This window comes from Primulina eburnea, chromosome 6 (genome assembly GCF_022965805.1).
Source record: "Primulina eburnea isolate SZY01 chromosome 6, ASM2296580v1, whole genome shotgun sequence".
NCBI lineage: Eukaryota > Viridiplantae > Streptophyta > Magnoliopsida > Lamiales > Gesneriaceae > Primulina > Primulina eburnea.
This window is the reverse complement of record NC_133106.1, coordinates 33984071-33999535: the sequence shown is the minus strand read 5'-3', so window position 1 is coordinate 33999535 and position 15465 is coordinate 33984071. Positions and strand designations below refer to the sequence as shown.

Genomic DNA, 15465 nt, shown 5'->3' with positions numbered 1-15465 from the left:
TTAATTTCAAAAATTCATATGCTGGAGAAATGGACAAGTACTACTGATGGACACAAAAAAAAAAAAGGATGAGTAGAAGTTGAGTACAGGTAATTCTGGTGGTCGTTTTGGGCTAGAAACTGAGGCGTTGCTGAGTCAAGACAATTTAATTTGTTTGAACAAGTATCTAATTTTAGTCAGTCTTCAGCAAAATTAAGGGATTCACTTAAAGATACGACTTTCACATTTTGAATATGAATGTTAAATAAATAAATACATTTTACACTCTTGCCTACTTAACTTTCTTTAATTTTTCCTTCTTCAGTTATATTTAATGCACTTCTTTCCATATTACACTACATTTTCAATATTTTACAAATTTTTCATTGTTTTAAATTTATTTATTTATTATTATTATTAATGTAATTTACGTAATAATAATGTGATTATATGTGGTGTTCTAATGGAGGCGGCCGTGTAGATAGCTTCTATACGATGTTCTTTCCTCAATTATTTATTTTTATTTATCTCCATATTTCTTCAATAATTAATCTATATTAGATTCAAACTCAAAATCAATAGTATATTTATCCTCTTTATCTAATATAAATTGATTGAAAAATATGTCGAAAATCTTTTTTAAAATTTAAACTCTTTTAAAAAATTAAAAATTTATATATTAAATTAAGATGCGGATTGATTTTTTAAACAACATCAAGAGAAATTTTCTTTCTAAAAATCAAGATGGTGAGCGCCACCCAACGCTAGCTGGTCCTAAAAGGCACATAACATTGATTAACATTGTGTCAGCTTGACAACTAAATTTATGCGTTTAAAATTATAAATTTTTTAAATCGATTTATATCATTTTTTTAAAAAAAAAACTGAATAATTGTTGAAATTATAAATTGAAGTAAGTAAATTGGCATAATTGACGGTAAAAAGAAAGGATTAACTGTATACAAAACATATAGTTTGAGAAGTTAATATTGTTAGATTAAAAGTATGATGGATTAAGGTAATATTTATATAAAAAAAGATAAAAATTTGTGTGAGACGGTCTCACGGGTCGTATTTGTGAGACGGATCTCTTATTTGGGTTACCCATGAAAAAGTATTACTTTTTATGCTAAGAATATTACTTTTTATTCTGAATATAGGTAGAGTTGACCCGTCTCACGGATTATGACCCGTGAGACTGACTCATAAAAAAAATTGATTGTGGATTTTTATCTGTACAAAGTTGCAAAATTTTATAAAAAGGAAATCAATAATCACCGATTTTTACGTTTGCAAAAACTTCCAAAATAAATCTAGAAAAAATGTCAAAAGTTGATGAAAAAGTCTTTATCCAAACATGGACCATCACACCCTGAAAAAGATTTCTTCACAAACTTTTATAAAACTTTTGCTTTATTTCTTTGATGAGGTCAAACAACTCACTTTCGTTTCGTGTCTTATTTTACTTTTCTTTTCCCAAACAGACCAAAAAGATGTTAAATTACATTTCGAACCCTTAATTCAAAAAATCGAGAACTAATGGTTATAATTTTTTTTTAAAAAAAGTATATATATATTGAAAATTTATAATTCACAGCAATTCCATGTTATATTTTAGTGAAATTCTAGTAAGAAAATATGACTTTATAATTTCACCATTTTCTTCTAGTGTTTTTTATTATAATTTAATTTGTCAAAAGTGTGGATGCAGATGCAATTTGCGCTGCCAAATGCTACGTGATTTGAACCTTTTTCTCGTTGGCTGTCATTCCTTTGTATTTGTCTGCTCTGCATAAACTTTCATCAATCTCTGTCTATTTATATACTCGTTAGATTATATTTGTGCTTGGGGTTGAGAGCCATATTCTCTTTTTATCGAAAATTAAAGAATATCATATGTAACAAATTCAGAAGTTGATCATTGTTATCCATTCCAATTGAATACCAGCAGTTGTTGAATAACACTTCGGAAGTTTGGTAGTTAGAAATTTTGTTAGGATTCACAAGAAACCAGCTCTTTCTGTCACGAGAAAACATCTCCAGACAAAGAAACCTCTGATACTCAACCCCTTCCATGACTTTCCCTTCTAGAATTTGAACCATTCGTATAAATTATCGTTGAAAGAGGATTTGAGCTGTTAATCAGTTCATGCTCAATTTGTGCTCTTGAGATGGATCATTCTGCAGCAGATGGTAATCAAAGAAGAGGAGTTGAAGTAATCAAAGATAAAAATGGAGTCTCTCAGGTTTTGCTTCGGAGCCCTCGTGGAGCATCGGCACGGGTTAGATCTTGTTGAAATTTCTAGCGTTTCTTGTGTAAATTTGATTTCAGTATTTTAAATGATAAGGGCTCTGCTTAGATTGGTTATCGAGCTGATGTCTCGTCAATATTTCATCATTCTTAGGTTAGCCTGCATGGTGGACAGATTCTTTCATGGAAAAATGAAGGGGGTGAGGAGCTGCTGTTTACAAGTAGTAAGGTAAGATCATAATATCTATGACTTCACTCAGTATCAATCGATAAATTTCTTTCTGATCATCAAATGAAATTGACCAGAACAAAACTTGCGAAAACCACTCGAATTATTTCGTTTTGTGATGCAAAACTTACGGTGTTTTGGGATTGTGCTTCGTTATTCCTCAACAGGCCATTTTGAAGCCACCTGCAGTTGTTAGGGGAGGGATTCCTGTGTGTTTTCCACAGGTATTCTGATCTTATCATCTGCAACTATTATATTTTTACGATCTAGGAAAGTTCAACTTTTTTATTATTATTCTTTGGTTGTTTTTGTTGACTTGAATAAATAATGCGTTCTGTAAATTAATGGACCAAGTTTGGGAGCCGTGGTTCTCTGGAGCAACATGGCTTCGCCAGGAACAAAATGTGGACCATAGATGACAATCCTCCACCTCTACAGTCCATTGATTCGAATGGCAAAACGTTTATCGACTTGCTTCTTAAACCATCAGATGATGATCTCAAGATTTGGCCTCACAGGTATACATCGGATCCACTTCTTGGAAGTCAGCCTATCATAATTTTAAATATCTATTCTTAGAGTGGAGAAAAAAAATGTCTTTGAAAATTTCACTTTGTTCTCGGGCATTTGAGTTGAAACTTGAAACAGTGTTCTGTTACCATTTTTTTTCAGTTTTGAACTCCGTCTGAGGGTGCTCCTCTCTGCTGAAGGATATCTGACCTTGGTATCGCGGATTAGGAACGTTAATTGCAAGCCCTTTAGCTTCTCCTTCGCCTACCACACATATTTCTCTGTCTCAGATATCAGGTGAAGATTTGAAATTTATGCAGGATCTTATAAAATTTTGTATCTTTTATACTGCAAAACTCGTGGAATGTTATACCTAAAAGTGCATTAAAATATCAGTGAAGTAAGAGTAGAGGGACTTGAGACTCTTGACTACCTCGACAATCTGTGTAACAGAGAGCGCTTTACAGAACAAGGAGACGCCTTAACTTTCGAATCCGAGGTATAACTTTGAATTCACCAACTTTCTCTAAGAAAAGGCAGATTACCATTCTTTAAAACGTTTATTATATGTTCATGAATAATTAATGTTGATGTTCATTCTGTTAAAGGTGGATCGAATTTATCTTAGCTCTTCAGACGCAGTTGCTGTGTTTGATCACGAAAAGAAGAGGACTTTTGTGATCAGAAAGGATGGTCTCCCTGATATTGGTAAAGCACAATTGAATTGATCAAGTATTATCATGTTTCTTTTGAGAAAACTAAGTTATATGATTGGCAACCACAGTGGTTTGGAATCCATGGGAGAAGAAATCTAAAGCCATTACAGATTTTGGAGACGAAGAGTACAAGGTCATGCTATGTGTGGATGCATCTGTGATGGAGAAGCAGGTTACTTTGAAGCCAGGGGAGGAATGGAGGGGACGACTCGACTTATCTGTAATGGCATCCACATAAGAAAGGGTCGGGACAATCCGACAAGAAGATGATGCATGATACTAATGTAACTTGCTGCATATTTGTTATTTCGTGTGACCTTATTTATGTGTCACAGTAAACAGTTGCAAGGCCATTTTGCCATGTTTGGTGAAAGATAGCGAGGAATCTCGTTGTAATAACTGCAAATGACTTGTGAATTTACTTACAGTCTAATGAAACAAGTAATTGCTTTGCGGTAACGTTTGTGCATTCCTGAATATCTTCAAGATTTACTTCCAACTTTTTAAACTTAAATGGCCTGATTTAAAATTTCAGATAATAATTTTTTGAGTCAGAATTGTTATAATTGAGTTTTAAACTTAGATCATCTCGTCTCAAAATTAGGACTTTAATAACGGATGAATTATAAGTTGTTTGACTGGTTTAAGATGATAATAGATATGGATGTATAGCATAAGTCGTTAAACTCCCATATGATTCTAAAATCGGTTATTTATTATTTATACTATAAAAGCTTCATCCAATTTGTAAATATGGTGTCGGCCTATGACATTAATGTAATATTTGTAAAGTACGGATTTGATGTTTTTATTAGTTATACCAGTTTTTGCTTTCTTTTTTATTTTTTGTCATAATTTTACACCGCTGAAGTATTTTATAACACTTTTTTTAGGTTAAAAATACGATAAAACCGAGATGTTCTATATATAAATATAAATAAAATGAAAATATTACTAAAAGTATCATTAAAAAATTGAAAAGTACAAACCTAAAATTAAAATTAAACAACATAGAAAATTAAGGACCAAAAGCACAAATTGAAGAAACTAAAATCGAAGTTTTTACATCTAGAAAGTATGCGAGCTTATAAGAAACATTAATTTTCTTCAAAAAGTTAGGTGGTTTGTATATTTGTATGAAGAACATTTCTTGAATTATCATTTCTTCTAATCACTTGAAGGTGAAAATTTATTATTGATCATTTTTTTAAAATCCTTTAACATGTCACAACCGCGAGATGAAAGTATTATCCTAACGTAAAATGTTTTGAGAGACAGTCTCACGAGTCAATTTTGTAAAAAAAAAAATATATCCTATTTAGATCATTCATGAAAAAATATTATTTTCTATGTCAAAAATATTACTTATTTATGTAAATATGAGTAGAGTTAACATGACTCGCGGATAAAGATCTTTGAGACCGTCTTATAATAGACCTGCTATTATTTTAAATGATTATTTCGATTTTTTGATTGTATTATCTGATTATATTATAAATATTATATACTAAATTTGACTTTACACTTCACATAGTTTCAAAAAACTTTCATTAATATATATATATATATATATATATATATATATATATATTTTAAATGTGACCGTTCGTTTGGGGGACCCAAGTTATTAAGTTCGACCCAAGCTGATCTTCTCCATTTGGGAATGAAATTTACAACTCTCTCTCTTTTTTGAGCAAATAAAAATGTATTCTTATTGATCCCACCAATAGCTAGCCTACGTTGCAAGCGTTTAAAGACGACTTTCTTCCCAAAAAGACCGATGGACCGATGTCAGGCCTAAGGATCTTGTTAAAGGCCTAATTACTCCATTTGGGTTTTTCTCGAGTCCAACTGCAAGAGTTTCCAGCTTCTGCCACAACTAGGCCCATATGCATTTAACTTGCTTCCAAGAATCCTCTCCGTTACTGTAAATGAAATTCTATTTCTCTTACATAATGAAATTAAGGTTGGATTGAATACGTGAAGAAATTAATCTACATGTCTTTTTGTTATCAAGACGGCAGTATCGTTATATTGTATTCATTTATGTATATGGATAATATTTTCGATGGAATAAAGAAATATTGTCATTTTTTTAATATCACATTCAATATAATGAAATGTGTCTTATTAATCTGATTTATTGATTATTTCCTACATTTAAATGAATAATATTATGTCTCATGTGCAACGATCTCACGAATCTATATCTATGTCTACATTATTCATACATGTGATGAAAATAATACTTTTAATAACATTCTTTCAATCAAATCAACATATATAACATAATATAATTTTGATTAAAATTGATTTTTTTACTCAAATTAGCATATGTTACACAATATTTCTTCATAATATTACTAATAAAAATTATTATGTTTGGAGTGAAATATAATATTTTGGAAATAAAAAATTATATTTTTTTTGTGAGACTAATATTTTTCATGCAAATTAACATCTATTACAAAATATTTATTCATAACATAACTAACAAATTAAAATATGATGGTGGCAATGAAAAATAATCATTTATGGGAATGAATAATGATAGATAGATTTTGGAACACATGCAGAAATGGAGAATAGGCTAGGCAAACCCTTATAAACAAAGAAATGAAACAAGTGTAGAGTTACATATAAACCCAAATTAATGGATTACTAATTATAAAACAGAGACTACTAAATGCAGACTAGCGTAGGTCAGCTGATAATATCCGATTTCAATGCATAATCTAAGAGCACGAGTTTCCCAAATATATATGACTTAACCCTAACTTCAGTATAATACTAGGTATGGAACGAGATCGCGAAATCCGACTAAATAATCGTATCGATCTCGAACTTGTGATTTGTTCTATAATACACAAACTGTCGTTAAAATTTAAATTAACTGAATTTCGGATAGAAATGACGATGCTGACTTCTTTTTAATATGGAAACTGATAATTTTCTGAAATACTTCTTAATTCCATAGATCATTTTAATTGTTATAAAGCGTCGATAAATGCAAGAAAACTTTGAATGTTAAATGCAATACAATGAACTTGTACCGTATAAAAATTCAGACACAACACATTCCATGCATTTATGTGTTGTCGTTCCCCGTGAAATATAAAATAAAGGAGCGACAAGTGAATAAAGATTAGTTGTATCTTCTTTTAATTGCTGCTTTTTCATAGGACTCTGTGACCCATGTCTTGTGATGTCCCTGCACTCTTCTATTTGGAATACTTGTTCCACTCCATTAATTTTGAATTTAAAAATCATTTAATGGACATATATATTGACTTTAGAACAGTTGATTTCTTGATCTGAAAATGGCACGTGCAAACCCCATTGCCAATTGTTTATAGTTAGATAGATAATCCACTTAGCCAACAATTAATCGTGTGCACGAGTGGCGTAGAAACCTGGCTCGATCGTGTGTATAATTAGGGAATTTGAAGTATATCAGAGGCTAACAGTAATGATAAAAATAAATAAAAAAAATTATTATCCAATTTGACTTCGTTAAAATAAATGCGCAATCACAGACGACTAAAATAAATTAACTAAGAACAACTAAGACTAATTCGTTATTTTCATAAAATATTTTAATCAAGAGACTGTGTGACTTGCAAAACTCTTACTATTGAACAGTGTAATGAAGCACTAGTTTAATTTAAACCAGTTTGGCCTTCGATGATGGCGAGAGTCGTGTCCCAAAACAAAATATTTTTATTAATCACGATCAATTTTCTTTTGAATTTCTTTAAGTACGGTGGTGTTTGGTTAATTTTGTTAAAATCGTGACTTTGCAAAACACAGAATGTTAAATAAATCACTTATTACTTTTTTAAATGACGTTGGAGCCCGTAACAACTATTCTTCTGCGTGCAGACTAATTAAGTAATTTCAAACTGATGCAGTAGTCAACAAATCATGTTAGTAAAATAAATTACATTAGGTAAAATAAATCGAATTCTTGACTATTGGTCAAACACTCACGCACTCCACCAACTACGCCACCCTTTTTCATTGCTTTCTTAATGACGTGGGAACAAAAATCATTACCATCTAGTTCGTACTGATTAACCTCCAAAGTAACCTATAAATTATGATAATCAATTAAATCACAGTGGTAATTCATGGGTCATAAGGTAGCATAATTACCGTGTATTTATGTATACATTTATTTACTTTTGCGTAGGAGCCACGTTGACATCACGTGGTGGCACACGTGTAACGTCAATGACCGTGAATGCACGTAGGGGGTGACGGAGTATTCAAAAGGAGTAATGGGCCCGAAAGGCCCAAATACGGATCCAATTTAATTTGTCCTCAACTTTCCAGACATGGCCCGTACTCTCCGCTTGTTCTTTGCGTGAGCCGCACCTGCAAAATTAAATAGTGCCCTAATATGTTTTTTTTACTGAGTTTGTCTGTAGTTTGTTCATTGAGACTCCAGGATTACATTTTTAAATAATACTGTAAAATTCATGATATTATTTATGTGAAAAACCTTTCACGCTGACTTTTTTCTTTTTAAAAAAATTCCCATAAAAAAATTTGCCTACATATACTTGCATGAAACAGTGAATTTTTTTTTTTAGATAGTGCCCAAGATGTTGCCTGCACGTAGGGAAAGGGAATAAAATCAACTGCTGAATTTAAATTTAAATCAATTTAAAGAAGCGAATTATTCATAGATATTATAGTAATCAGCAAGGGCTGATGCAGAGAAATGAATTGAATTCCGCAAGCCCGAGGGGGCACCATGTGATTTCACCGTCACAGTCCACATTTCCCAAGTTCCGTGTGCTGCAGAAATACTCAGAATATTTAATTCGATTTCCCCTAACTAAATTTTAAATTAAAGGGCGTGGTTAACAGTTAACTACACATTAATCAATATATATCCGTTAATTAATTATCTTCGACAAGCGTCCTTTTAATTGCTATCTGTATATCGTAGTGGCAAAATATTTGGAGGATTATAGATTTATAATATGAGGGTCACTCGTTTAAATCGTAGTGTCAATGTATTTGGATGAACAATGTAATGAAAACTGAATAAGAATCAATCCAAAAATATAGATATTGTAATTGTATCCAGTTTTATCTTTGAGATCGACAAACCATGAAAAATACTGTCTCTGTCGTAATTAAGAAAACAAGCATTCTTTCATGTTCATAAAAATGTCATTCATGCAATACTATCAAAACATATATAGTTTATAACTGATTTAGGTTTCTCTATTATTAGTTGGTCGAATATTCTAGGGTGATGCAGCTACGTAAGGTCCTTTAGTCCAAGTAATCTGTAATACAGATATTTTTCGAGTATATCTACTTCTTGTGACAACTAATTCAAATTTTAACTTGGAATAATAATTAAAAGCAAAAACTTGTGTGAGACGATCTCACGGGTCGTATTTGTGAGACGAATCTCTTATTTGGGTCATCCATGAAAAATTATTATTTATTATACTAAGAGTATTACTTTTAATTGTGAATATGAGTAGGGTTGACTCGTCTCACATATATAATTAAATTAAATATAATTAATTACTAGTGCCATTATTTACATATTTCCTCCCTTGTAAATATTTTCTTACAACCTATATAAAAAGGCAAAAACTTAAATGAGACGGTCTAACGAGTCGTATTTTGTGAGACAAATATCTTATTTGGATCATCCATTAAAAAAGTATTACTTTTATGGTAAGAGTATTATTTTTGTTGTGAATATTGGTATGGTTGACCCGTCTCACAGATAAAGATTTGAGAGACAATCTCACAAAAGACCTACTCATATAAAAAAACCTCGTGCGTGGAATCATAATATTTCTGCCAAAACTAAATGAAAAAGGACCTTTAATTAATTTGAACCACAAACTAATAAATCAGTAAGTTTTTATGAAACAATCTCACGGGTTGAGACGAATTGATACGATCTATAATTATCATGAATATTAATTATTTTGACATAAAAATGATATTTTTTTATAAGACGGGTATAATCGAAAATTATTCTTACAAAAATGATTTATGTGATAATAAATATAGAGAACGAGATTAATTTTATTGTTAATTTCGTGGCTCAAAGTAGTAGTCAATCATTAGTTAGTCAATACAACCTAGCCATCTCGGGGTTGATGCTCATTGACTTGTAGTAACATCACCACTTGGAGGTTTAAATTATAAAAGTATTATACAATTCGTCAACTAGTAAGTGCAGAAAATTAAACAATTAAACTGAATTTGGCTTTTTTTCCTTAGTCCAAACAAAGCCCAATGCATACGATAGGAGAATTTGTCGATTCTATTGTACTTAGGTTTCTTGTCTTTAAGTCTATGAAGCGTTTATCTTGTCCACAATTATGATCCCCCATTCCTTGCTTCTTTCACTCCTTGATTGATATGCTTTATTTAAGATTTAATCGGTGTATTATAATTCCTTCTACCAAGTAATAATGACTGAATATTTTTGTAATCTTCCACATGAGTTTATTTCATCCTACCAATATGTGCATTGCCCTCACGATAGGATGTATGGTCAAGATTTGCCCATGAATATATATGACCCACTTTTTTTTTTGAAATTGTATCTGTGTCAAGATCTTATCTGTTGAAATGAAGTGAGGGTAGTGCCCACATAGATAGGACATGATATTTTTATTTTGAATTAAACGACAGGTACTATGTTATAACTTGATCTCAAACTTGAGAAATCGTCCCAAATTTGTGACATTTTTTATGTTACATGACAAAAAATATCGATATATTGAATGTTCTGAATGTGTAAATCTATAGGTTAAATAAAGGGTTTTTGTTTGTGGATGCTTGACAAGTTGTGAAGCGAATGTACACAAAATCACTGCAGTCTTTCTGGGCTAAATGCCAATTTAGAGTTCATTGCCACTGTTATGAACGGCTTAGCAAGTTAATAAAGCATTCACTAAGATTGTCTTAAATGACAACAGAATAGGCAATTTTAAGTTTAAAAATCAAAGTAATTTATAACTACATGCATCGGTCTCGAATTACATTATTATATCTTAGATAATCCATCAGTTTGGAAAAATTAAATATAATTATAATAAAATTTGCTATACATTCCAAGATGCCCAATGGTCAAGAAATCATAGTGGCGAAAAAAACTGCCTAATTAGCCGTATTATGGACACAACAAGAAAGCATTTCCAAACACAAACGGGTGAAGTTGTACTCCAAACCAGTTAAAAAAAACAAATAGGCACAAATGATTGAGAAATTTCACTATTTTATGGAACATTTTTTTAAGATCGCATAAATTCATATGATGATGAGAGGCCAACAACTAATCATTCATCGACACCTAATAAGGCTTTAGCATTACGACGTGCCAGGTAGACCAGCCACTTGTTACATAATATATGCAACGATAAAGTACATAAAATTTTCGTAAAAAACCAGTGAACAATATGAGAAGAAAATAAAATAGACCAAAGCTAAAATAAACTAAACCGTGACCTGTACGAAGTACAATGTTTTCAAAATAGATTCATCCCCTGCAATATGTGCTTCAAGAATGAACTTGAACGTCTGTTTCACATGATACAATGTGCAGACTCACAGTAGCACAAATCACTACTCTGACGAACGAAAAAGTACCTGAACTTTTATCGGCGAAAATGCGCAAGAGAAGAATCAATTTTCGCAGGAGAGAAACAGGAGACAGAAATGCAAGAGAAGTGGATCTCTGCAGGTGTGTATTCTGACCTTGATACATCCTCTTTTTATACATGCTGATAGCATCCATACGAAAAAGTCAACAGTTACACCACTTGCGTCGACGTGCACGAGAAAAAGCCTTTTGACCAATATTTCTTACCATTCTACAAAGTGTAACACAATATAAATTCACTTATACCACTTTATTTTTTTGACGTATGGCAAACTCATCTTCTCAAATTTCCATTAACTAAGTACATGCTAAATTCATTAACACACGCAACTCAATATATATTATATATACATTGCTCCAAAGGTGAAATCGCTAACCGTAGGCGTCCCTCACCCCCTGCCTGACAGGAATGTGAGAGGAGGTAAATTATGGTGACTCAGCCAACCAGCAGCAGCTAGACCTTATGTTACGCCGCGCACAAGGAGCTCCCCTCATTTGAAGGAATTTAACTCTCATACTGCTTGCGAGACTCGATCTCTGGTCATTGCTCCAAAATTTACTGTGGACCAACACTACCAACATAACACGCAACGTTGCTTGATCGTACCAGGTCAATGTGGTTTAGAAAATGTTCCAACAAATTTTATGTTACACCAATAATTGATTATCATATATATCAAATTTCATCTGATTTTTTTTACTGTACCATTACTTGTATCAAGAAAAATTCTATGAGTGACAATCTGATAAGAAATGTTATTCGAAAAGTTGTAGATAATTATATTTTTTCCACGAATTTTATCAAATTTAAGAAGCTTTTATGTTAATTAAGTTTGGTTTGATGGATATGATCTGGAAGGAATAATTTGATAAGGGAAAGGCTTTGAGAATTAAGAATGTTTTTGAAATTTTTCATTAAAATTCATCATAATTATTAATTATTATTGAAAAACGTCATTAAAATCCACCTTAATTATAAAGTAGTTTTGAAATTCATTTGAATTTTTTTAAGAGATGCAAAATTAACTGTTCCAAGAAAAACCTTTATTTTATGAAAATTTAAAAATAGGTCATCCTTGAATCACTGTACATGTTATCCGGATATACCATATATACACTCCGATAGTTAGTATTTAATTAAGAGTGGGTCTCATGTGAGACCGTCTCACGGATCATAATCTGTGAGACGGGTCAACCTATCCATATTCACAATAAAAAGTAATACTCTTAGCATATAACGTAATGACCCAAATAAAAGATCTGTCTCACAAATACGACCCATGAGACCGTCTCACAAAATTTTTTGCCTTTAATTAATTATATATGTAAGTATTTTGCATAATTCTTTAATATACTTATGTTTTAGCGAAACTAAATTTGAATATGCGGTGCAATATATGTCCGAAAATTAAGGCCTAAATAAATTCTATGTAGGATGATGGAGGGTGAAGAGATTATTAAACATAGAATTTTCTTATTTTTTTTCCTCAATCATTAAATTGATTATTCTCAGTCTGCCAACTGTTGGATGCACACCTTTATGCTTGATTCTTGCTAATTTGCTGCAACATAAACTTTTTTTTTTTTTTTCAGTGGAGAATATGTAATCGTTATTCGTATGTCTGCCTCGGATAAATCTTCGTACTGAACACAATATGTAAACCACATTATACTTAAGTTATATAGTTTAAAATATTTGGATTACATACGTACTGTTACTACTAATTATAGTTTTTGGTAAAACAGTAAGAACCCGATATTACGCACCTCTCCTAATTTTTATCAACCATTATATAGCAATATAATCATCAAGACTTGTGTAGATCAACCACCATAATTTTGAAAAAAACAGATTAACTAAAATTTTGCTGGTGAATCAATTAATTATAATTAATGAAAAAAATTAACGCCCAATTTTTAATGTATTCCAATAATTATTTTAACGTCACCTTTCTAATTTTAGAAATATATTATGTATATAGTAGTTGCCAACTATTACTACAATTAATTATATTTAATGCAATCAATGATAAATTTATTAATAACCGGAACTTATCAAGTCGGCTTCTTTTGTTTGATTCGTTGGTGGGAGATACTTGGACCTCTTTGGAATTCAGGTGGCCCAATAATCTCAGGCCGGCCCAGTCTCATTCCAGTTGGAGTAGTTACTGTTTTACCCCTCGTGTTTTCTTTCTGTTTCTTTTGCCGTGCTCCTTGTTTTGGAAACATGTTTGGCCTTGGAATTAAGGTTTAAATATTGCCAACTCGTGCATTTGGATGGGAGGAATTCAAAGCCGATGTATAAGGTTATCTCACTTGTGTTGAGTATGCTTGAAATCCACACATTTTAAAATCTAATAGAGTGGATTTCAAATTCGGAAAAAAATATGTTGCACTTGGATTCAAGGATTCAAGTTTCAAAAAATTTGAGCGATTATTATTATAATTAATATACATGTTAAAAATTGATCGAAGGTATTTGAAATACCTAATAATTAATATTATGCATGTGTATACAAATATTTTACGCACAAATTGGATAGTTCGCTTATTTCAATTTTAATGCATTTTACTTTAATGTGATGTCTTTAATATTTAATGGATATAATTAATCATACTACAATCATACTGTATGATGTAGCTAGAAGGCTGGAAAACCTTTTAAGATATTGTATTTTATTTTATTCTGACTATATATTTTGTCATTCATACTCTAATTATTATAAATAAATAAAATTTAGTCCATCATTTGGGGAGTACGAATAATAGCACTTTAATGATAATATTTTAGTTTTTCGAAAAATTATAAAAAAACTACTTTTTAAAGAAGAGAAATATATATTTTGTATATGATCAGAATTAGCTGATAAGAGTTTGGAGCTACGTTTATATACAGACTCATGTATCGTTGAACTTCGTTCTATAATCATAAAATAGGAAAAATTTACTTTTAGTTTGGTAATTTTAATTTTTTTTAATCTTGTTAACAATGAATTTATATTTTTTAATCATATAATTTTTATATTTTTTAGATTTTTGGTTTTGTCATGATAACTTTTCATTTTTATTATTCTTATAAAATGCATGTAATTTGACTCAAATCCTCGCTATTACGGGAAGATACCGGCACAGTTTAATTGAAGAATCACTATAACCATTAATTGCGAATCCCCCCTAATCGCTAAGTGGCATGGTAATAATTCCGTAGATATATTTAATAAATTCACCAAATTTTTTTGACTTATGAAATATTGATTATGTAAAAATTTAATAAAGTTGTTGCTACAATATAAGTTGAAAGCGAGAGGCTGGCTCATAATCAAACGACACAAGTATGGCACACATTGATTTGTCAAAGAGAGAACAAATATCACACTATTGGGTGGTTAAAAAATGAGCCTGACCACCACGGTTAAACGTTGTGTTTCTTATATTAATGGCATCAAATCCTAGGTTCCCTGCCACGTTTTCCCTGATGTCCACCTGTAAAAAATTAAATTTCATAAAAATAATTAGATCCATGAGTAGATTTGTTGTGAGATAATCTCATGTATATTTATTTTGAAACGAGTCAATCATAAATATATTTATAATAAAAAATTATAATTTTAACAAGTAACTCAAATAGAGAATATGTCTATGAAATTATAATCACGCTTATATTATATTTAGAATTACATGATATTTTCTCTGATTAGTACAAATGGAACATCTTTTTAGTCAAAGGTCGACTGAAAAATTAGCATTCGTTGGTTTCGAATTTAACGGAAGAGTCCCCTCCGATAGTCACGTGACCTGAATCGCAGTTCGCAAATTCCCAGGAAAAATTAATTTAATTTAGTTTAATAACACCTCTGTGCAGATGAATTCTCTAATCTACCCCTACCTAAGAATACTGGCGTGTTGTTACACGTGTCAATATCCTAGGTCCCCATCGGATGTGGCGGTTCGTCGAAAATATCTCGCCGCAGGGATTATAATCAACAACACTGTGAATGCATATTTTGAGAATAATTAATTATATATTTTAATAGTCTTATAAATTACACTGATATTTATGTAGTATTAATTTTTATATTAGAATTGTGAAATAGTCAGTGCATTAAATTAGTTAAATTTATATGATATC

The 15465-nt window shown here is 31.1% G+C and overlaps 1 protein-coding gene across 1 annotated transcript; it reads left to right on the top strand.

Moving 5' to 3' along the window:
- The first annotated feature begins 1735 nt into the window (after positions 1 to 1735).
- On the top strand, positions 1736 to 4144 carry LOC140834548 (putative glucose-6-phosphate 1-epimerase). Its single transcript, XM_073199511.1, has 8 exons — positions 1736 to 2261; positions 2385 to 2459; positions 2627 to 2683; positions 2814 to 2977; positions 3132 to 3266; positions 3366 to 3468; positions 3578 to 3677; positions 3754 to 4144. Exons 1-8 carry the CDS (start codon positions 2151 to 2153, stop codon positions 3921 to 3923), a joined length of 915 nt encoding a protein of 304 aa, XP_073055612.1. The 5' UTR covers positions 1736 to 2150; the 3' UTR covers positions 3924 to 4144.
- The last annotated feature ends 11321 nt before the right edge of the window (positions 4145 to 15465 follow it).

What these genes read in the sequence shown, in the direction of transcription:
- LOC140834548 (XM_073199511.1), top strand. Translation starts at nt 2,151, where the DNA reads ATGGATCATTCTGCAGCAGATGGTAATCAAAGAAGAGGAGTTGAAGTA. An exon ending in TGCTGTTTACAAGTAGTAAG is followed by an intron (nt 2,460 to 2,626) that starts GTAAGATCATAA and finishes ATTCCTCAACAG; the next exon opens with GCCATTTTGAAGCCACCTGC. An exon ending in CCTTAACTTTCGAATCCGAG is followed by an intron (nt 3,469 to 3,577) that starts GTATAACTTTGA and finishes ATTCTGTTAAAG; the next exon opens with GTGGATCGAATTTATCTTAG.